This window comes from Taudactylus pleione, unplaced genomic scaffold, assembly GCF_031769625.1.
Source record: "Taudactylus pleione unplaced genomic scaffold, aTauple2 ptg000804l, whole genome shotgun sequence".
In the NCBI taxonomy this organism is placed as follows: Eukaryota; Metazoa; Chordata; class Amphibia; order Anura; family Myobatrachidae; genus Taudactylus; species Taudactylus pleione.
This window is the reverse complement of record NW_028285206.1, coordinates 370754-395337: the sequence shown is the minus strand read 5'-3', so window position 1 is coordinate 395337 and position 24584 is coordinate 370754. Positions and strand designations below refer to the sequence as shown.

The window sequence follows — 24584 nt, the reverse complement described above, 5'->3', positions numbered from 1 at the left end:
GGCTGAATCAGCCCACAGTGTATTCATGTATATGTATGTGAACACAGCCTGCTTTGCTGGAGGGAGTTCATCTGTGATAAAACAACAGGTTATAGGGTCTCATTCAGACCCAGTCGCAAGCGCCGATGCCCTCGCAACCGCGTCGATGGTCCCCACAGAGCATGCAAACGACGGAGCGGCTAGTGACGGGCGCTCCGTCGCTAGGGGTCTCGTAGCAGACGGGGCGAGCTGTCACTCAACATCGACAGCCGGAACGCTTGCCGTTTGGGGGCGGCCCCACTGACATCATTGATGATGTCAGTGGGGATCTTCCTGCTCAAACAGAGCAGGAAGTTCCCTGGGGCTTACGAGAGCCCAGACCAACCTTAGGGTCTGGTCGTAAGCCCCATGGTCGCGATGGTGATGACCATCGCGACCATCACCCTGATTGCAAGCTAAGCTGTGGGTGGTAACCCACAGCTTAGCTTGCGACCTGGAGGCAGCTCTTCTAAACAAGAAGTGCCCGCCCTCATTCAGAGTGAGCGATCGCTTCTTGCGATCGACTCTGAATGAGGACCATAGTCCCACTTTGGATTTACAGCCCTCTTTATCAATATTATTTGTATTAAAAAAATTAGAAAATGGGTCTTTCACACCTTTCTCACATTATTTTAGTATCAAATACATTTTGTGAAAAACTACCTCAATCCCTTATATTCACATATATTTAGTAAGCAGTTCGCATTTTCCATACTTGTAATGGGAAATGTGATCTACCTGAGATATACTACAAGTAAATTGTAAAAAAAAATAGGTGGGAAAGCCCTGAGACAATAACACCATCTTCAGATGGGGTTATCGGGGCTTTCTCCCCCGGTTCCCCGACTCCTACTCTGCTGACAGGCCGAGCAGAGCCAGGAGCCGGGTCTCACTGATCAGCTGTGTGGTCTAAATGGACAACAAGCTGACCACTATAACAAAAATCCCCCTGCTGCTGCCATCCCGACACTTACCTGTCATCACCCTGCCGCTGCTGCCCCCCATCACCCACCCCAGCCACTGACCCATATCACCCACCCCAGCCACTGGCACTGCCCGCCGCCACCACTGCCTTACTCCCCCTGCTGCTGCCCTAGTAGCCACTTGTTATAAAAAAGGAGACTTACCCAAGACCGGTGAGATGACAGGGGCAGTCAGAGTCCGGCTGGCAGAGGGGGTGGCAGGAAGATGACAGGGGCAGAGGATGGAGAAAGCAGATACGGGCCTCAGCAGGGGATGTAAGGCGGCGGGGGATACGGAGGCAACAGATGTACAGACTCTTTTCACTGTATTTTTTCCCAAAAAATACAATGAAAAGTTTGCGGAGGGGATTCGCCAGGACATAGCTTTATCGCAAGATATTGATACATCCATGTTATATCTTTGATTATCGCAATGCAATAATCATCATTAATATCGCTTTAATAACGCAAATAAGTTGCAGATTTTGATAGGTGGGACCCTGAGAGTGGAGACACAACCGTTGATACTGGTTTATTTGGAAGTATATACGTACGTAATCTGGTGGCATTGTACATTAGAGTATAACTAGAAAAAACAGTAAAATACAGTCCTAAATATGGCTATAGCTACAAATAACGTAGTAAGAAACTGAATATTAATTGAATTACTTTACTGGAAGCTTACTAAACCGAGTAATAAGGGAAGAAGATGCCCCTTAGCAATTGGGGACTATTATTGCACTTAATCATCACTTCCATACCTTCATAGATGTGCTCAAATCATATATGTACACATGATATATACAGCCAGCTCAACTAAGTGATTATAATTGTGGAAAGAAGACAATACACAGTCAATTAAACGTTTATAGGAACCACATATCCTATAGAGCTAATAGAGAACAGATTGGGATTTATCTCCATATGCAATCACCTTATGATATGACAGATAATACCCAGATATGGCGACATCACTCCTCTCGAGTGTGTAATAATAGCTCTGGCACATTACTTTAATCTCTAAGTTTATCAACAAAAGGGCTTATTGCCCCTATATAAATCTGCCCCACAGTGCTGTACATTACCCGACTTTATTACCTGGAGGAGTGATGGTATATCGCATCCTTGTGCAGCTGAGATGGGTACTGAGACCTGGTGACTGCAGTGGGCTTTGGAGGACACCAATCTCATTGTCATGTCCGTGGAAGCAGCCTGAGGTGACGTGTGCTGTGTGACCTGGTGCGTTATCCTGGTGGAAGTAGCTATTAGATGACGGGGAGGTAGATAATAACATCACATATTATATAATATAAACATTACATACATGTACAGTATATATAGCACCACACCTATAGGTAATAACATCACATATTATATACACATTACATACATGTATATATAGCACCACACCTATAGGTAATAACATCACATATTATATACACATTACATACATGTATATACAGCACCACACCTATAGGTAATATAACATCACATATTATATAATATAAACATTACATACATGTACAGTATATATAGCACCACACCTCTAGGTAATAAAACATCACATATTATATACACATTACATACATGTATATATAGCACCACATCTATAGGTAATATAACATCACATATTATATACACATTACATACATGTATATACAGCACCACACCTATAGGTAATATAATATCACATATTATATACACATTACATACATGTATATATAGCACCACACCTATAGGTAATAACATCACATATTATATACACATTACATACATGTATATATAGCACCACACCTATAGGTAATATAACATCACATATTATATACACATTACATACATGTATATATAGCACCACATCTATAGGTAATAAAACATCACATATTATATACACATTACATACATGTATATATAGCACCACATCTATAGGTAATATAACATCACATATTATATACACATTACATACATGTATATACAGCACCACACCTATAGGTAATATAACATCACATATTTTATACACATTACATACATGTATATATAGCACCACACCTATAGGTAATAACATCACATATTATATACACATTACATACATGTATATATAGCACCACACCTATAGGTAATAACATCACATATTATATACACATTACATACATGTATATATAGCACCACACCTATAGGTAATATAACATCACATATTATATACACATTACATACATGTATATATAGCACCACACCTATAGGTAATATAACATCACATATTATATACACATTACACACATGTATATATAGCACCACACCTATAGGTAATAAAACACCACATATTATATACACATTACATACATGTATATATAGCACCACATCTATAGGTAATATAACATCACATATTATATACACATTACATACATGTATATATAGCACCACACCTATAGATAATATAACATCACATATTACATACACATTACATACATGTATATATAGCACCACACCTATAGGTAATATAACATCACATATTATATGCACATTACATACATTATATATATAGCACCACACCTATAGGTAATATAACATCACATATTATATACATATTACATACATGTATATATAGCACCACACCTATAGGTAATATAACATCACATATTATATACACATTACATACATGTATATATAGCACCACACCGATAGGTAATAAAACATCACATATTATATACACATTACATACATGTATATATAACACCACACCTATAGGTAATATAACATCACATATTATATACACATTACATACATGTATATATAGCACCACACCTATAGGTAATATAACATCACATATTATATACACATTACATACATGTATATATAGCACCACATCTATAGGTAATAACATCACATATTATATACACATTACAAACATGTATATATAGCACCACACCTATAGGTAATATAACATCACATATTATATACACATTACATACATGTATATATAGCACCACACCTATAGGTAATAACATCACATATTATATACACATTACATACATGTATATATAGCACCACACCTATAGATAATATAACATCACACATTATATACACATTACATACATGTATATATAGCACCACACCTATAGGTAATATAACATCACATATTATATACACATTACATACATGTATATATAGCACCACACCTATAGATAATATAACATCACATATTACATACACATTACATACATGTATATATAGCACCACACCTATAGGTAATATAACATCACATATTATATACACATTACATACATGTATATATAGCACCACACCTATAGGTAATAACATCACATATTATATAGACACCGCCCCATGGCATCATGGGAAACAGACTCTAACGCTCAGGACAGCGCTCCCCGTCCCCATAGCAACGACTAGGTCATGTGATGCTGCAATGGGAAAGGAGAGGGCACAAGCACTAGAGCCTGGACTGTGTATAAAGATTGTATAGCGAATGTCTCCTGTGCGGGGGACCGGCGGCCATTTTCTTGAACACCAAAAGTCTAACACGGCAAAATGGCGGTATCCCCCTTGTGACCCCCGATATTACCGGCTTCTGTCAGCGGCTTTCCCGGTCACAGCGGTTACTGAGGGGGTGATGGTAATTATTATACAGGGGGAGCAGCCTGTGGTGTCCTGTTATTATTATTATACAGGGGGAGCAGCCTGTGGTGTCCTGTTATTATTATACAGGGGGAGCAGCCTGTGGTGTCGTATTATTATTATTATACAGGGGGAGCAGCCTGTGGTGTCCTATAATTATACAGGGAGAGCAGCCTGTGGTGTCCTGTTATTAATATTGGTATACAGGGGGAGCAGCCTGTGGTGTACTGTTATTATTATTATTATTATTATACAGGGGGAGCAGCCTGTGGTGTCGTATTATTATTATACAGGGGGAGCAGCCTGTGGTGTCGTATTATTATTATACAGGGGGAGCAGCCTGTGGTGTCCTGTTATTATTATACAGGGGGAGCAGCCTGTGGTGTCCTGTTATTATTATACAGGGGGAGCAGCTTGTGGTGTCATATTATTATTATTATACAGGGGGAGCAGCCTGTGGTGTCCTATTATTATTATACAGGGGGAGCAGCCTGTGGTGTCGTATTATTATTATTATACAGGGGGAGCAGCCTGTGGTGTCCTGTTATTATTATTATACAGGGGGAGCAGCCTGTGGTGTCGTATTATTATTATTATACAGGGGGAGCAGCCTGTGGTGTCCTATAATTATACAGGGAGAGCAGCCTGTGGTGTCCTGTTATTAATATTGGTATACAGGGGGAGCAGTCTGTGGTGTACTGTTATTATTATTATTATACAGGGGGAGCAGCCTGTGGTGTCGTATTATTATTATACAGGGGGAGCAGCCTGTGGTGTCGTATTATTATTATACAGGGGGAGCAGCCTGTGGTGTCCTGTTATTATTATACAGGGGGAGCAGCCTGTGGTGTCCTGTTATTATTATACAGGGGGAGCAGCTTGTGGTGTCGTATTATTATAATTATACAGGGGGAGCAGCCTGTGGTGTCCTATTATTATTATACAGGGGGTGCAGCCTGTGGTGTCGTATTATTATTATACAGGGGGAGCAGCCTGTGGTGTCCTGTTATTATTATTATTATTATACAGGGGGAGCAGCCTGTGGTGTCCTGTTATTATTATTATACAGGGGGAGCAGCTTGTGGTGTCGTATTATTATACAGGGGGAGCAGCCTGTGGTGTCCTATAATTATACAGGGGGAGCAGCCTGTGGTGTCTTGTTATTAATATTGGTATACAGGGGGAGCAGCCTGTGGTGTCCTGTTATTATTATTATTATACAGGGGGAGCAGCCTGTGGTGTCCTATTATTATTATACAGGGGGAGCAGCCTGTGGTGTCGTATTATACAGGCGGAGCAGCCTGTGGTGCCCTGTTATTATTATTATTATACAGGGGGAGCAGCCTGTGGTTTCCTGGTATTATTATACAGGGGGAGCAGCCTGTGATTTCCTGATATTATTATACAGGGGGAGCAGCCTGTGGTGTCCTATAATTATACAGGGGGAGCAGCCTGTGGTGTCCTGTTATTAATATTGGTTTACAGGGGGAGCAGCCTGTGGTGTCCTGTTATTATTATTATACAGGGGGAGCAGCCTGTGTTGTCCTATTATTATTATACAGGGGGAGCAGCCTGTGGTGTCGTATTATTGTTATACAGGTGGAGCAGCCTGTGGTGTCCTGTTATTATTATTATTATACAGGGGGAGCAGCCTGTGGTGTCGTATTATTATTATTATTATACAGGGGGAGCAGCCTGTGGTGTCCTATAATTATACAGGGGGAGCAGCCTGTGGTGTCCTGTTATTAATATTGGTATACAGGGGGAGCAGCCTGTGGTGTCCAGTTATTATTATTATTATACAGGGGGGGCAGCCTGTGGTATCATGTTTTTTTTATTATTATTATTATACAGGGGGAGCAGCCTGTGCTGTCCTGTTATTATTATTATTATTATTATTATTATACAGGGGGAGCAGCCTGTGGTGTCCTGTTATTATTATTATACAGGGGGAGCAGCCTGTGGTGTCCTGTTATTATTATTATACAGGGGAGCTGCCTGTGGTGTCCTGTTGTTATAATTAGTGGTAACTCTAGGTCCGCAGACAGGCAAGGCGCCGGACCTAGAGCAAGGACACTTCTGCGTGCTCCCTAAAAGGGGGTGGGTCAATGAAAAGTGGGCGTGTCTTTATGACGCGTCTCTTTTTCGCCACTCTTGGGGGGGCGTCCGGCATCCATTCACCAGCGGTGACCGCTGCTCTGCCGTTTTCCCCACCTGCGGGACACTGCTAAAACAGCCTAGAAGGAACGCTAATTATTATTATTATACAGGGGGAGCAGCCTGTGGTGTCCTTTTATTATTAATATACAGGGGAGTGTCCTGTGGTGTCCTGTAATAATTATACAGGGGGAGTAGACTGTGGTGTCCTGTTATTATACAGGCGGAGCAGACTGTGGTGTCCTGTTATTAATATACAGGGGGAGTGTCCTGTGGTGTCCTGTAATAATTATATAGGGGGAGTAGACTGTGGTGTCCTGTTGTTATTATACAGGCGGAGCAAACTGTGGTTTCCTGTTATTATTAATATACAGCGGGAGTGTCCTGTGGTGTCCTGTAATATGCAGGGGGAGTAGACTGTGGTGTCCTGTTGTTATTATACAGGCGGAGCAGTCTGTGGTGTCCTGTTATTATTAATATACAGGGGGAGTGTCCTGTGGTGTCCTGTAATAATTATACAGGGGGAGTAGACTGTGGTGTCCTGTTGTTATTATACAGGCAGAGCAGACTGTGGTTTTCTGTTATTATTATACAGGGAGAGCAGCCTGTGGTGTCCTGTTATTAATATACAGGGGGAGCAGCCTGTGGTGTCCTGTTGTTATTATTATTATACAGGGAGAGCAGCCTATGGTGTCCTGGTATTAGTATTATTATACAGGGGAGCAGCCTTTGGTGTCCTGTTATTTTTATACAGGGGGAGCACAGGGGCGTTTCTAGAGAGGAGGGGGCCCATGTGCAGTCTCCGACACGGGCCTTCTCCTCTCTGCCCAGTGGCCGGCAGCGCACTGAGCTGTGCGAGGCCAGTGCCGGAGTCATAGACTCTGGGCACTAGATTCCCCGCGGTGGCCATTTTCCCTGTACTGCGCATGCGCTAACGACGGGAAAATGGCCACCGCAGCCATTTTCCAGTTGTTTCACAACGCTGGACCCCTGCGCCGACGTGGGACTCTGGAGAGGTAAGTAAAATTATGGGCCCATGTTCCCCGCACAACCTGCACCCATTATAGATACGCCCCTGGGGGAGCAGCCTGTGGTGTCCTATTATTATACAGGGGGAGCAGCCTGTGGTGTCCTGTTATTATTATACAGGGGGAGCATCCTTTAGTGTCCTGTTATTATTATTATACAGGGGAAGCATCCTGTGGTGTCCTGTTATTATTATTATACCGGGGTAGCTGCCTGTGTTGTCCTGTTCTCCTCTCCCCATGTCTTTTCTGCGATCTCCCTATTCGCTTCTCCCCATGTCCTTACCCCTGTGCTCTCTCTTCTCCTCTCCTCATGTCCTTACCCCTGTGCTCCCTGTTCTCCTCTCCTCATGTCCTTACCTCTGTGCTTCCTGTTCTCCTCTCCTCATGTCCTTAACCCCGTGCTCCCTGTTCTCATCTCCCCATGTCCTTAACCCTGTGCTCCCTGTTCTCCTCTCCTCATGTCCTTACCCCTGTGCTCCCTGTTCTCTCCTCATGTCCTTACCCCTGTGCTCTCTGTTCTCCTCTCCCCATGTCCTTACCCCTGTGCTCCCTGTTCTCCTCATGTCCTTACCCCTGTGCTCCCTGTTCTCCTCTCCCCATGTCCTTACCCCAGTGCTCCCTATTCTCCTCTCCCCATGTCCTTACCCCTGTGCTCCCTGTTCTCCTCTCCTCATGTCCTTACCCCTGTGCTCCTCTCCTCATGTCGTTACCCCTGTGCTCCCTGTTCTCCTCTCCTCATGTCCTTACCCCTGTGCTCACTGTTCTCTCCTCATGTCGTTACCCCTGTGCTCTCTGTTCTCCTCTCCCCATGTTCTTACCCCTGTGCTCACTGTTCTCTTCTCCACATGTCCTTACCCCTGTGCTCTCTGTTCTCCTCTCCCCATGTCCTTACCCCTGTGCTCCCTGTTCTCCTCATGTCCTTACCCCTGTGCTCCCTGTTCTCCTCTCCTCATGTCCTTACCCCTGTGCTCTCTGTTCTCCTCTCCCCATGTTCTTACCCCTGTGCTCTCTGTTCTCCTCTCCCCATGTCCTTATCCCTGTGCTCCCTGTTCTCCTCTCATGTCCTTACCCCTGTGCTCCCTGTTCTCTTCTCCACATGTCCTTACCCCTGTGCTCTCTGTTCTCCTCTCCCCATGTCCTTACCCCTGTGCTCCCTGTTCTCCTCTCCCCATGTCCTTACCCCTGTGCTCTCTGTTCTCCTCTCCCCATGTCCTTACCCCTGTGCTCTCTGTTCTCCTCTCCCCATGTCCTTACCCCTGTGCTCTCTGTTCTCCTCTCCCCATATCCTTACCCCTGTGCTCCCTGTTCTCCTCTCCTCATGTCCCCTCTCCCCATGTCCTTACCCCTGTGCTCCCTGTTCTACTCTACCCATGTCCTTACCCCTGTGCTCACTGTTCTCTCCTCATGTCCTTACCCCTGTGCTCTCTGTTCTCCTCTCCCCATGTCCTTACCCCTGTGCTCCCTGTTCTCCTCTCATGTCCTTACCCCTGTGCTCCCTGTTCTCTTCTCCACATGTCCTTACCCCTGTGCTCTCTGTTCTCCTCTCCCCATGTCCTTACCCCTGTGCTCCCTGTTCTCCTCTCCCCATGTCCTTACCCCTGTGCTCTCTGTTCTCCTCTCCCCATGTCCTTACCCGTGTGCTCTCTGATCTCCTCTACCCATGTCCTTACCCCTGTGCTCTCTGTTCTCCTTTCCCCATGTCCTTACCCCTGTGCTCCCTGTTCTCCTCTCCCCATGTCCTTACCCCTGTGCTCTCTGTTCTCCTCTCCCCATGTCCTTACCCCTGTGCTCCCTGTTCTCCTCTCCTCATGTCCCCTCTCCCCATGTCCTTACCCCTGTGCTCCCTGTTCTCTTCTCCACATGTCCTTACCCCTGTGCTCCCTGTTCTCCTCTCCCCATGTCCTTACCCCTGTGCTCTCTGTTCTCCTCTCCCCATGTCCTTACCCCTGTGCTCTCTGTTCTCCTCTCCCCATGTCCTTACCCCTGTGCTCCCCTTTGTCTTCTCCCCATGTCCTTACCCCTGTGCTCTCTGTTCTCCTCTCCCCATGTCCTTACCCCTGTGCTCTCTGTTCTCCTCTCCCCATGTCCTTACCCCTGTGCTCCCCTTTGTCTTCTCCCCATGTCCTTACCCCTGTGCTCCCTGTTCTCTTCTCCACATGTCCTTACCCCTGTGCTCCCTGTTCTCCTCTCCCCATGTCCTTACCCCTGTGCTCTCTGTTCTCCTTTCCCCATGTCCTTACCCCTGTGCTCCCTGTTCTCCTCTCATGTCCCCTCTCCCCATGTCCTTACCCCTGTGCTCCCTGTTCTTCTCTACCCATGTCCTTATGTCCTTACCCCTGTGCTCTCTGTTTTCCTCTCCTCGTGTCCTTACCCCTGTGCTCTCTCTTCTCTCCCTATGTCCTTACCCCTGTGCCCCCTTTAGTCTTCTCCCCATGTCCTTACCCCTGTGCTCCCTGTTCTCCTCTCCCCATGTCCTTACCCCTGTGCTCTCTCTTCTCCTCTCCCCATGTCCTTACCCCTATGCTCTCTGTTCTCCTCTCCCCATGTCCTTAACCCTGTGCTCCCTTTTCTCTTCTCTCCATTTCCATACCCCTGTGCTCTCTGTTCTCCTCTCCTCATGTCCTTACCCCTGTGCTCACTGCTCTCTTCCCATGTCCTTACCCCTGTGCTCTCTCTTCTCTCCCTATGTCCTTACCCCTGTGGTCCCTTTAGTCTTCTCCCCATGTCCTTACCCATGTGCTCCCCTTTGTCTTCTCCCCATGTCCTTACCCCTGTGCTCTCTGTTCTCCTCTCCCCATGTCCTTACCCATGTGCTCCCCTTTGTCTTCTCCCCATGTCCTTACCCATGTGCTCCCCTTTCTCTTCTCTCCTGTGTTACCTGTACCCCCTGCCACATATCCTTACCTTCATGCTCCCATCGCAGCATTTCAATAAAGATTTTATCCCATTTAGCTTCAAACAGCAAAGGGAATCAGAATACTGGAAAGCTTTGATGTAATTCTGGTTTAAATTATTCTTAAAGAGATGTCTGGGATGACCAGGACTATCGGTCAAATTCACTGGTTTAACCTTAAGCACTACAGCGTTGTGTGATGTTCTTTGAGGGGTGATATGAAGCTTGGTTACAGGAACATCTGAGGAACACTGACCAGGGCTATATGGCTGGGAGGAAAGAGGAGATTTGCTGGTCACTCAATGTTACATGTCTGACTATGGTACATGTGTTCTTTGTGATGGGTATTATATTTTTTTCTAGATAATCTAGCTGTAAAGAACCAGAGTCTTTATTATAAGTCGCATATTCTGTATTCCCCCTAATTCACTGAGGATGGACAAGGATGGGAGACACAGGACTGAGAGGATCTTACATCTCACTCTGGAGATCATCTACCTACTGACTGGGGAGGTGAGGGGATCTGGGAGTGTCACAGTGACATCACTTATATCTATAGTAATAATACAGGGACATGACTGGGGAGGTGAGGGGATCTGGGAGTGTCACAGTGACATCACTTATATCTATAGTAATAATACAGGGACATGACTGGGGAGGTGAGGGGATCTGGGAGTGTCACAGGGACATCACTTATATCTATAGTAATAATACAGAGACATGACTGGGCAGGTGAGGGGATCTGGGAGTGTCACAGTGACATCACTTATAGCTATAGTAATAATACAGGGACATGACTGGGGAGGTGAGGGGATCTGGGAGTGTCACAGTGACATCACTTATATATATAGTAATAATACAGGGACATGACTGGGCAGGTGAGGGGATCTGGGAGTGTCACAGTGACATCACTTATATCTATAGTAATAATACAGGGACATGACTGGGCAGGTGAGGGGATCTGGGAGTGTCACAGTGACATCACTTATATCTATAGTAATAATACAGGGACATGACTGGGGAGGTGAGGGGATCTGGGAGTGTCACAGTGACATCACTTATATATATAGTAATAATACAGGGACATGACTGGGGAGGTGAGGGGATCTGGGAGTGTCACAGTGACATCACTTATATATATAGTAATAATACAGGGACATGACTGGGGAGGTGAGAGGCTCTGGGAGTGTCACAGTGACATCACTTATATCTATAGTAATAATACAGGGACATGACTGGGCAGGTGAGGGGATCTGTGAGTGTCACAATGACAAGACTTATATTTGTATTAATAATACAGGGACATGACTGGGGATGTGAGGGGATCTGGGAGTGTCACAGTGACATCACTTATATCTATAGTAATAATACAGGGACATGACTGAGGGGATCTGGGAGTGTCACAGTGACATCACTTATATCTATAGTAATAATACAGGGACATGACTGGGGAGGTGAGGGGATCTGGGAGTGTCACAGTGACATCACTTATATCTATAGTAATAATACAGGGACATGACTGGGGAGGTGAGGGGATCTGGGAGTGTCACAGTGACATCACTTATATCTATAGTAATAATACAGGGACATGACTGGGCAGGTGAGGGGATCTGGGAGTGTCACAGTGACATCACTTATAGCTATAGTAATAATACAGGGACATGACTGGGGAGGTGAGGGGATCTGGGAGTGTCACAGTGACATCACTTATATATATAGTAATAATACAGGGACATGACTGGGCAGGTGAGGGGATCTGGGAGTGTCACAGTGACATCACTTATATCTATAGTAATAATACAGGGACATTACTGGGCAGGTGAGGGGATCTGGGAGTGTCACAGTGACATCACTTATATATATAGTAATAATACAGGGACATGACTGGGGAGGTGAGGGGATCTGGGAGTGTCACAGTGACATCACTTATATATATAGTAATAATACAGGGACATGACTGGGGAGGTGAGAGGCTCTGGGAGTGTCACAGTGACATCACTTATATCTATAGTAATAATACAGGGACATGACTGGGCAGGTGAGGGGATCTGTGAGTGTCACAATGACAAGACTTATATTTGTTTTAATAATACAGGGACATGACTGGGGATGTGAGGGGATCTGGGAGTGTCACAGTGACATCACTTATATCTATAGTAATAATACAGGGACATGACTGAGGGGATCTGGGAGTGTCACAGTGACATCACTTATATCTATAGTAATAATACAGGGACATGACTGGGGAGGTGAGGGGATCTGGGAGTGTCACAGTGACATCACTTATATCTATAGTAATAATACAGGGACATGACTGGGCAGGTGAGGGGATCTGTGAGCGTCACAATGACAAGACTTATATTTGTATTAATAATACAGGGGCATGACTGGGGATGTGAGGGGATCTGGGAGTGTCACAGTGACATCACTTATATCTATAGTAATAATACAGGGACATGACTGAGGGGATCTGGGAGTGTCACAGTGACATCACTTATATCTATAGTAATAATACAGGGACATGACTGGGGAGGTGAGGTGATCTGGGAGTGTCACAGTGACATCACTTATATGTATAGTAATAATACAGGGACATGACTGGGGAGGTGAGGTGATCTGGGAGTGTCACAGTGACATCACTTATATGTATAGTAATAATACAGGGACATGACTGGGGAGGTGAGAGGATCTGGGAGTGTCACAGTGACCTCACTTATATCTATAGTAATAATACAGGGACATGACTGTGGAGGTGAGAGGATCTGGGAGTGTCACAGTGACATCACCTATATCTATAGTAATAATACAGGTACATGACTGTGGAGGTGAGAGGATCTGGGAGTGTCACAGTGACATCACTTATATCTACAGTAATAATACTGGGACATGACGGGACGTGAAGGGATCTGGGAGTGTCACAGTGACATCACTTATATCTATAGTAATAATACAGGGACATGACTGGGGAGTTGGGGAATCTGGGAGTGTCACAGTGACATCACTTATCTATAGTAATAATACAGGTACATGACTGTGGAGGTGAGAGGATCTGGGAGTGTCACAGTGACATCACTTATATCTATAGTAATAATACAGGGACATGACTGGGGAGTTGGGGAATCTGGGAGTGTCACAGTGACATCACTTATATTTATAGTAATAATATGTGGACAAGACTTTTGAGGTGTTGAGATCTAGGAGTGTATGCAGTTATATTTGGTGTATTCCCCAATACACAGGTTTACACTGTAGTGAAGAAGACATCCGGTGAGTGTGAGACAGCAGCTCTCCCCGTGTGTCAGGAGGAATGAGCAGGACCCAGAGCCCTATCACGGTGCCTCCACCTTACTCACTGATACATGAGAGAGACAATGACCACAAGATCCTGGAACTTACCTACAAGATCATTCATCTGCTGACTGGAGAGGTGACTGCTGGGAAGGGAACATTATACAGTAACACCAGGGGATGTGTCTGGGTGATGACTGGAGAGATGACTGCTGGGAATGGGACATTATACAGTAACACCAGGGGATGTGTCTGGGTGATGACTGGAGAGGTGACTGCTGGGAATGGGACATTACACAGTAACATCAGGGGATGTGTCTGGGTGATGACTGTATCATTGTGTGTGTCAGGTTCCTATAAGGTGTCAGGATGTCAATGTGTATGTCTCCATGCAGGAGGGGGAGTATATAGAGGAACACAAGGGTCTTTACAAGGACATGATGATTGAGAATCACCGGCCCCTCACATCATTGGGAAAGAGGAGACTGTCATTTATTATACAGGGGAGAGCAGGTATGGGGACCCCCTATATACACACATCACCTGATAATCCGATACACAATATATTATTTACCTACTTACATGCGGACACTGTTTATGGAGCACAGACGCAATATTCTGAACCACTATACTAATCATAGCATCTAACATTATAATGAGGTTCACAATGAAGACCCTAAGTGTCTCTCTGTTGTGGGTATTGAGATGGTTCCGTGTACATCAAGAGAGGGGGATAGGTATAACACCTTATGTCGTCAGGAAGTATACTGGACTTTATAGTTCAATTCACTGTATCCAATAGGTTTAAATGTAACAATTGAATTTAACTCCATATTGTGATTAATCTTATAAGAATGAGAGCTTTTACTCTTGATCTATGGTTATAAGGTGAACATTTTGGGGGTTTATCAGTTAATATTGTCCATTTGAAGACAATAAAAAATAAGCTTTTATGGTACCCTCATAACTTTTTTAACTGCTTTTCCCATGTATATGAAGAAGAGACTTAGGGCAGAATTTAAGATGCAGCAGCTTCTGTAAGCATGCCGGGCTTTACACTGACTCCGGGTGCCGTTTTAAATATGTACCTGCAACCCGACGGGAAGCAGCGGCTTACAGACAGGGTTGCATAAAATTGGATTTAAAAAAATAAAATAAAAATCAAACACGGATTTATTTGATTTAAATCAGAATTTTTGGATTTAAATAGGATTTTTATTTAAAAATTTTTTTACGTAAACGTTTAAAATTTTTAAATGTTTATTTACACATTTTTTTTTAATAAAAAAATCCTATTTAAATCAAATAAATCAGTTTTTGATTATTATTTTTTTTTTTTTTAAATCCAATTTTAAGCAACTCTGCTTACAGAAGCCTCTCATTTGTAAATTCTGCCCTTAATGTGATATTTGGTTATGTCTCTATTGTTTAAAGGACTCCTGTGTCGAGGGCATAATATATTAAACATGTTCCACACTGAGTAGATTGTTTTAGATGGATCATACAGTTAGAATTAAGGTTTTAAAAAGAAATGTCAATGTGTATAGAATGTATCAATGCTCTCGTTTGAGAGATATAACACTTTATGAATATAAAAGTGTTTAAAAATTACATATAACTACGATCTTTTTACAGACCAAGATTAGTCTGTGGATTTAACTATATTCTTAAGTGTACTCTAGTAGTAGCTAAATATGTAATTTTTGTCCTATGTAACAATCACAATTATAATCAGAATATAGATTCTGCTAGAATTGAGGATAAGAGCATCTGTGACCTTGCCTGGTGATATTAAGAACATTAGAACATCTAATGGAATGATTAATAGAGTTTAATCTATATAGAAAGACTGTTTCCGGCAAGGGAAGTTACCTTGGTAATGTAACAACAAATCCACAGTGAGAACTCCTTGATTGGTTACTTATGATCACATGACCGGACTGACATATATACGGAAATGGTCCGAGCTTATTTGCTAGGCAGTGCTACAGACACTTTCCGTGACTCATTCATTTTGATCATGTGATAGGGGGAGTCTCCTCTTGAGAAGTCCTTTGTTTAGTGGTATGTATATAAGATTATAAAATCATTTGAATATAATAACGCTTGAACTCCACTGAACTCTAGGTATGGTAAGATTGCCTCAATAAATGTTATACTTATATTAATATGAGAAACGGATGATTATTATAAGTCTTAATAGTTACCATCAGGTGTCTGTGATCCTATTTGAAGTGTATATAAGGAGCTTTTATGGACAGTACAAGTATATGCTTCTGAAGAAGCTGGATGGATTTATCCAGTGAAATGCGTTAAGCGAATACCTATGCTATATTGACTGGTACCTGGATATGATTCCCTGCCGTGTGGACTTTACACTGCGACCTTGGACCCTTTTACTCTGAATTCCTGCCACAGTTTACAAGCCCACTACTTTGGTCCTGATCACTCCAGCTATAAGTGCATTTGGAACTACAACCTTGCAAACTACAAGTGGATTTAAATTACAGCCCCACAAGGTGCGGATTACACCCTAAGAGGACTATTTATACCATCCAACACTTCGTAATTATCGGCTGCATATGAACTGGGTTTCATGAGAACTGGTCCTTATTAACACTTGAATAATTGACTGCACTTCAATTTAGACCTATGGGAGCTAGTCTTGCTGATAAATACTGATAAATACTGCTATACATGAAATCGGATACTCGGTCATTTAAGTATACAAACATTTATGTTTTAATTTATAAGCTTTCTTTTTCAAATGATACTTTTACATTAAATGTGATTATTTATATTAAGTAATACATCCGTTTCTCATTTAATTGCAATACATTTGTATATAAGCGCTGGTTCCTATATCTTGAGTTCTAGACCACTGATGTTGACACTGATATTCTACTGTTTAATCTCAATGAATAACAGTGGGCATTATTAATGTGTTTTTGTTGGTTGTTTAGGATGAATATATGACTTATATTAAGGGAGAAGTAGTGACATATATGACTGATATGAAGGCAGAAGATTTAGAGGGAGAAGAAGAGACATATGCGACTGATATGAAGGCAGAAGATACAGAGGGAGAAGAAGAGACGTATGTGACTGATATGAAGGCAGAAGATACAGAGGGAGAAGAAGAGACTTTTGTGACCAATATGAAGGCAGAAGATACAGAGGGAGAAGAAGAGACTTTTGTGACCGATATGAAGGCAGAAAATACAGAGGGAGAAGAAGAGACTTTTGTGACTGATATGAAGGCAGAAGATATAGAGGGAGAAGAAGAGACGTATGTGACTGATAATAAGGCAGAAGATCTAGAGGGAGAAGAAGAGATGTATGTGAGGGGTGATCAGCAGTATAAGGAGGAAATCCCTACAGATATCAGCACAGGTGAGTAATAATTACTTTTTATAGAAAAAAGTCTCCTATTCTCATTGCTCAGTCACTACAACAATCTCTTATTCATCACCGTCCTAAGTCAGGAAGCAGTTTGTAGATTTGTAAATCTAATTAGAGGTGGTTACTGTAGATCTGTCCACAATTTATGATACATGGAAAGTGCAATCAGGTCTTGACTGAATGTAGTCTTACTCTTTAGTGGATGTAATATTTCACTCATACCAGACAACAGAAATGCCGGTTTGTAGTATATTACTAGTTCAAATTGGGGAATCCTCACCACACTGGTATAGGCTGCTTCCTATATGGCTCCACCCACTGCGATGAATCAGTGTTCTTAGGTAAGTCAGTAGATGATCTTAGTAACTATAGGTTTTATGCTGACGCATTTCTCCAGCGGTTTCATCTGCATAATAGTTTGTGAAGGTAAATCGTTATATTTATATGTCCCTATAAACCAATCATTTAATGTCTAAATATATATATATATTGTAACTGACCATACCAGGAAAGGGAGTAACCACAGTCAGTGGCCACCAGAAGCTGTTGAGGCCTTCAATACCCTGAACAAGACCTTCACTTCAGCCACTATCCTCACACAGCCGGCCACCTCTCGAGTCTTCATACTGGAGGTGGAAGCTTCCTCTATTGGCACTGTGGTAGTACTATTCGTGCCAGAATGGCTGAGACCCGGTTTGCTTCGCTGGGCGCACACCACAATTTCTAGAACATTCCGGGACCCGGATAATAACCCACTTCCTCTCCATATCTTTCTGGTGGTCTACTCTCTCAAGAGATGTGTAGGAATGTGTCTTCGCCTGTGCCCAACACAAGTTCCAGAGGATGAAGCTCCAAGGGCCTCTGTGTCCACTCCCCATTCCTAGTCAACCCCGGGGCTGCATCTCCATGGACTTCATCACTGAGCTGAAAACATCTAAAGGGTGTAACACCATCTGGGTTGTAGTGGATCGGTTCACCATGGTGGCCCACATACCCTCAGCCACAGAGTTGTCACAAATCTTTCAGTATAATTTTCCGACTCCACGGTTGCCCCAGGGACATCACATTGTATAGGGGTACCCAGTTCAAATTCTGTTTCTGGAAGGAATTCCTCAGAAAGGCTGGCATAGAACAGAACTTTACCTCTTGTGTTTCGCCATCGCTTTAATGGTCAGACTGAGAGGGTGAACCAGGACCATGAGACCTTCCTGAGTATGTATGTCTCAGGCAACCAGGGGGTCTGTGTAGACTCTCTTCCATGGGCAGTATTTGCCCTCTACCTGCACTACCACTCGAGTACAGGCTCCATATCTTTCTTTACTCTCCATGAGTACCACCCCTGATTTCCCGAACCTCCTGTCATCTCGACTTTGGAAATTCCCGGCAGTGGACATTTAGTCTAGTGTCACTGCTGACAAATTACTCAGCCGCATACAAAATGGAGACTGATAAAAGAAGGAAGGGCATACAATTGGGTCGCGAAGACAAAATCAGCCAGGAACATTTGTCTCTGGATACCCTTGATGAAACTTGCTTTGAGGTACATTGATCCCTTCATATCATCCAGGTTATCAATTCGGTGGAATTTCGGTTGAAACTACCAGACTCTTTGCAGATCCCCAATGTGTTCCACATCTCACTGCTAAATTCACCAGTTGCAGTGTCACCATAGAAGGAGCGCGAAATCAGGCAGGTTTTAGATGTCCATAGATATAGAGGCACCCTGCAATATCTGATAGCCTGGTAGGAACATGGTCAATGAACCTTGGTTGAGGAACATTGAACCTTGGTTGAGGCATCAAATGTTCATGTTCAACGGGCTATCACAAAACTCCTGAGGAAGTTCCCCCATAAGAGGATTTGCAGGAGTCTGGTGACCCCCCCTTTTGAGGAGGGGTACTGCCAGTACCAGCAGTCATGGACACCACTGATCTGCTTCCAACAATTTTTGCTCCTGGTTATTGCAAAATACTCTGTATCTCATTGCACGCTACTCGCTGATCCCAGTGCCAACACATCCATGTCTCTCATTGCACATTACACGTTGTTCCCACAGTGCCAGCACATACGTGTATCTCATTACATGCTACGTGCTGTCCAAACAGTGCCAACACCTCTGTGTACCTTATTGCAACTCCATATACCCTATTGCACACTACACACTGTTCAGATGGTGCCAACATTTCCGTGTAACTTATTGTATGCCACGCGCTGCTCAAGTAGTATCAACACATTCGTGTACCTTATTGCACGCTTCGCGATGTACAAACAATGCCAACACATCCATGAACCTTGTGGCACGCTACCAAAATCCCACACATTGTGTACTCTGCGGTACTTCAACATTTGTGCCTACTGTGTTTAAACACCTCAGGGTATTCCATGGATCCCACCTCTCCGAGTATTTCTGCTATAACTCTGTGTGTTCTCCCGTAGAAGCAAATCTCAAGGCTTCACAGTCCACAAGATGAAATGAAAACAGAAAACGGGATTTTTGTACTTATCTGTACATTTTTTTAACTGATTCTGTCTGGAGGACACTGTATTCCTACCACTACCCTCAGTTTTTTTGGTTTCTTGCTGCTCTGTAAATTACCCTGTGTTGTTTACCCTATTTCATACCGATTTCCGTGTGTGTATATATAATTATATATATGTATATATAATTTGTCACAGGAGGTTCTCAGCTTAGCCACACACTATTGTAACATTAAAACCAGAGCCCTTGGTGTCTTCCTCAGACATGTAGTGACAGTGATGTGTGCATGATGTGTGCTCTCTGTCTCTGTAGTAGTTATTTTGAGAAGAACAAGCTATGGCTACATATACCTAGTACCCACGTGTGACCATATATACACCCATCACCTGCTGCTCTGCATGTTACACGCTGTCCTGATAATGTACACAGTACTGCTATAAATTACAGGCGCGTTATAGTGTAAATATTACATAACATGGTAACACTTCAGCATGGGTTGGGTATGATATTCCAGCGGAAGCCCGATGATGAGAGATCCCGATAGGGGCAGGTAAGTATACAAACCCTAACCCCCCCTCACCGCACCCTAAACCTAACCTCCCCCCAGTGGTACCTAACACTTCCCGAGGGGTGCCTAACCCTAAGTCCCCCCTGGGTGCCAAAACCTAACCCTCCCTCCCCGCAGCTGATACCTTGCCTCTGTGTCCTTACGATCAGCATGCCGGCTGCCGGGATTCCAGCGTCGGCATCCCCAGTCATGTCGGGATTCTGGCGCCGGTCTTGTCTCGGTATTCCGGCACTGAGATTTCTGGAGCCGGCAGCCCACCTGAATTTCCGCACTTAGTGTTCCTGGATATTGCGCATCCTGCCTACAAGCCTGGAGGTAGCTTTATTTAAGTCCTGCATTTCAGCTGTAATTTTATGCAAACACCGGTCTAATTTATTACAGCACATGTTATAACTGTGTTATCACCACACGTTGCTCTCATGTTACAGAGTGACCAGCACAAATTATTACAATAAACCTGTAATTCCTGCTCTATACATAACAGCGTAATATGTCAGGTGATGAGTTTTACATTGCACCTTAGAGCATCGTGAGTTTATCCATTTGATGGTGATTTAAGGACCTTTGATAAGTCTTTCTGGAAAATTATATTTATGGTACATTCATATATTTATTTTATTCCCAGCAGATGGATGTGACAGCAAGAATATCTCAAAGGAAAAAACAGTTTTATCTCCAAATTGTGAAATAGAAGATAACAACATCAAACGAGATTCTTCAGGAGAAAACCCCATTCCCCCAATTATACATCCAGTACCTCACATTGCAGATGTATCACCTGATCCTGCTTATAATGAGGAATGTTCTCCTGGTACCTCTATTACAGCTCTTAGAGCAGATAAAGTATTTCTCTCTTCTATAGATGCCAAATGTCTTACACAGAATACAAAGCTAATTACCCATCAGCCAGCTAAGGCAGGTGAGAGGCCATTTCAATGTTCTGAGTGTGGGAATTGTTTTACACGGAAATTAAATCTTGTTACACATCAAAGAACTCACACAGGTGAGAGGCCATTTCCATGTTCTCTGTGTGGGAAATGTTTTACACGGAAATCGCATCTTGTTACACATCAAATAATTCACACAGGTGAAAGACCATTTCCATGCTCTGAGTGTGGGAAATGTTTTCCACACAAATCAGTTCTTGTTGCACATCAGAGAAGTCACACAGGAGAGACACCATTTCCATGTTCTGAGTGTGGGAAATGTTTTACACAGAAATCAAATCTTGTTAAACATCAGAGGCATCACACAGGTGAGAAATCATTTATATGCTCTGAGTGTGGGAAATGTTTTATAGACAAATCACGGCTTGTTATACATCAGAGAACTCACACAGGTGAGAGGCCATTTCCATGTTCTAAGTGTCGGAAATGTTTCACACAAAAAACATCTCTTGTTTCACATCAAAGACGTCACACAAGTGAGAAACCATTTCCATGCTCGGAGTGTGAGAAATGTTTTACACAGAAATCAGAACTTATTATACATCAGAGAAGTCACACAGGTGTGAAGCCATTTCCATGCTCTGAATGTGGGAAATGTTTTACAATGAAATCACATCTTGTCACACATCAGAGAACTCACACAGGAGAGAAACCATTTCCATGCTTTGAGTGTGGAAAATGTTTTTCAGATAAATCAGATCTTGCTGCACATCAGAGAAGTCACACAGGTGAGAAACCATTTCCATGTTCTGAGTGTGTGAAACGGTTTACACGGAAATCAGATCTTGTGTCGCATCAGAGGAGTCACACAGGTGAGAAACCATTTCCATGCTCTGAGTGTGGGAAATGCTTTGCACATAAATCCAAACTTGTTACACATCAGAGAAGTCACACAGGTGAAAAGTAATTTCCATGTTCTGAGTGTGGGAAATGTTTTACATGGAAATCAGATATAGTATTACATAAACGACTTCACACAGATTAGCTGTCAGAAATGACAGAAATCAGATCTGGTTAAACCATTCTTTACACTGTAGAAACTGCATTTTAAAAGTGAAAATGTTTAAAAAAAAAAATTTACATGCATAGTATTTCTCCTAACCCAGGCGCTTCATTGACCTTTGATGTTGCTGCTTCATGATCCAGAAGGTTGAATGGTCATAGCTTATGTTATTGTCCTCATTGATTATTGTGCTATATTACATGCATTTATCCATTTTGTAAGGAAAGTTACTCTGCAGTGTTTATAGCACTTTTTGAAATTGGATCGCCTGAATGGTATAAGAGGGTGTAGGAAGACACGAGGAACAGTGGGCAAGGTAGTAACGCTATGCTATCATGTAATAACAGAACATAAGGTCTGGGACCTAACAGACAATTTCCTGCTACCAACCTCCTCCCTCTATGTAATATCTATTATATGCTGCCAGGAAACCAGAGCAATGGGAGGATATAGAATTATTTGCTTGAGAAATAAAAGTGCTGTCACACACCATCAGGACATAACAGTGAGGTCTGTCCTATATGTGAGTGTCCCTGGTTTTCCGGTTGGTGTCCCCAGTATGTGTAATTTTCTGTGTATGTAACTAAACTATTCTTTCTACATCTCTTTCCTGAGCTTAGAGGATGAGGCTATAAAGATTTTTTTTTAAAACTTAATATTGTGCTGTATGTACTAATATATGTATTCCTGCTACATTGTAATATTGTGTAGTTTTATTTCTCAGGTTTTCCATGTACAGAATGTCAGACAAGCATTTACTTTCCAGTATTGGGTTTCAATACACCGAATGCCATATGCTAATTAACTAACTAAAGTATCATTAAAAACCGCTATTTCTTTATACAATATATCTGTTTGCGTTTTAATGAATAGTTCAATATGCCTAACACATTGTGTACAGAACTGGTTTCACATGGCCATTTTTCTTTTTATTATTTGTATTGTTCTAAATGTCATGTATGTTTTTTTTAAAAAAAACAACACATACTAAAGGGTCTGTTAATATCATGTGTGGACTAATTAATGCCATGCAGAACTTAGATCACTTTCATTAGAAAGCTTTCACAGTGACTTTATGATAAAGTCTGTTGGAGGCGAAATGCGTCAACCTTGTTGTTTTACTGATTGGATGTTAAATATCGCCTACACTGACTTTCTGGTGGATCTATGAATATTATGGTATATCGATCTCTTGAGTGTGATGTGCGGATAAAACAAATGTTTACAACTTGCACCATAGACAGCTGATTAGTCCTTTTCCCGAGCCAAACTCGTACTCCTATACCACACGAGGGTCCTCTGGCCCTGTCTTTCTTGTAATTCACTTATCGTAGAAAACAGCATTATTTTTCTCTGGGTCCTCCCTGTATTGCCAATGAATAGAGAAGGTAGGAAAACAAATGAATGATGAGGTCTATAGGTCTAGATTCTTCCAAAACAACCTATAGGGGACCTCTGTAGCACTCACCTTAGGTTTCTTTGGGCATCCTGAGGTGGCTTTATTTCACTGGCCTCTACCTTCATGCCTGGATATAGTGATCATACCCATGTATCTGGTGGTCCTTCAAAGGAAGTTCTGCTCACCAAAGACACTTCTCAGAGTCCCTCTATATAGTACAGGCTTGAAGTTTACTATATAATTGATAGCGTCTTCCAAAATCCAGCTTCTGTGACTGCTGTGCTCCTCAAACTACCTGCTTGGAGCGCTGTGGACATGCCGTATAAAGACCCCTTAAAGTAAATTGCTGGCTGGGTAAAGGCTCCTGGCGGGTGCTTCTTCCAAAGGTCTTTTGGCTGATATGAGTTGCTGAGGTCGGTCTCCTATCATTCCTCTGTCGTCTTTCGTTTGGATGTGAGTTTGCTCCTAAGGTTAAATGCAAAAACAAAGTTGTGTGGCAAATCCTAACAAATTCGCTCACACGTCATTCACTGCTAAGCACACGACGTGCAGCAGCTATTTGTCTTTTAAGCATTGAAGGGTACCTCTCGATCTCTGATTTTTAAACCATCCGATTACACTGATCTCTATATTTGCGTATCTATGGTTTTTAGTGTATGCTATCCACTTATATGTACAGTATGCAATTATGGATGGCTGCCTAATTACAATCTAATTCTTTATTACTTTTCTTATTACATTAACACTTATTGATTATCTTTACACATCTGATAGCGCGGTTAGTTCTATATTTATTTATAAACCTTACTT

At 42.7% G+C, this 24584-nt stretch overlaps 1 protein-coding gene across 1 annotated transcript; it reads left to right on the top strand.

The window, feature by feature from the left end:
• The first annotated feature begins 4486 nt into the window (after positions 1-4486).
• On the top strand, positions 4487-23162 carry LOC148474869 (uncharacterized). Its single transcript, XM_088458067.1, has 5 exons — positions 4487-4608; positions 11052-11201; positions 13928-14115; positions 16940-17369; positions 21051-23162. The coding sequence occupies exons 3-5, from the start codon at positions 13996-13998 to the stop codon at positions 22277-22279; spliced, it is 1779 nt and encodes a 592-aa protein (XP_088314193.1). The 5' UTR covers positions 4487-4608; positions 11052-11201; positions 13928-13995; the 3' UTR covers positions 22280-23162.
• Positions 23163-24584: the final 1422 nt, after the last annotated feature.

Bases quoted from the DNA above. Each gene is read 5' to 3' on its own strand.
- LOC148474869 (XM_088458067.1), top strand. From the start codon at position 13,996: ATGAGCAGGACCCAGAGCCCTATCACGGTGCCTCCACCTTACTCACTG. The intron at 14,116-16,939 runs GTGACTGCTGGG...TTGGTTGTTTAG, and splicing joins TTCATCTGCTGACTGGAGAG to GATGAATATATGACTTATAT. The intron at 17,370-21,050 runs GTGAGTAATAAT...TTTTATTCCCAG, and splicing joins CCCTACAGATATCAGCACAG to CAGATGGATGTGACAGCAAG.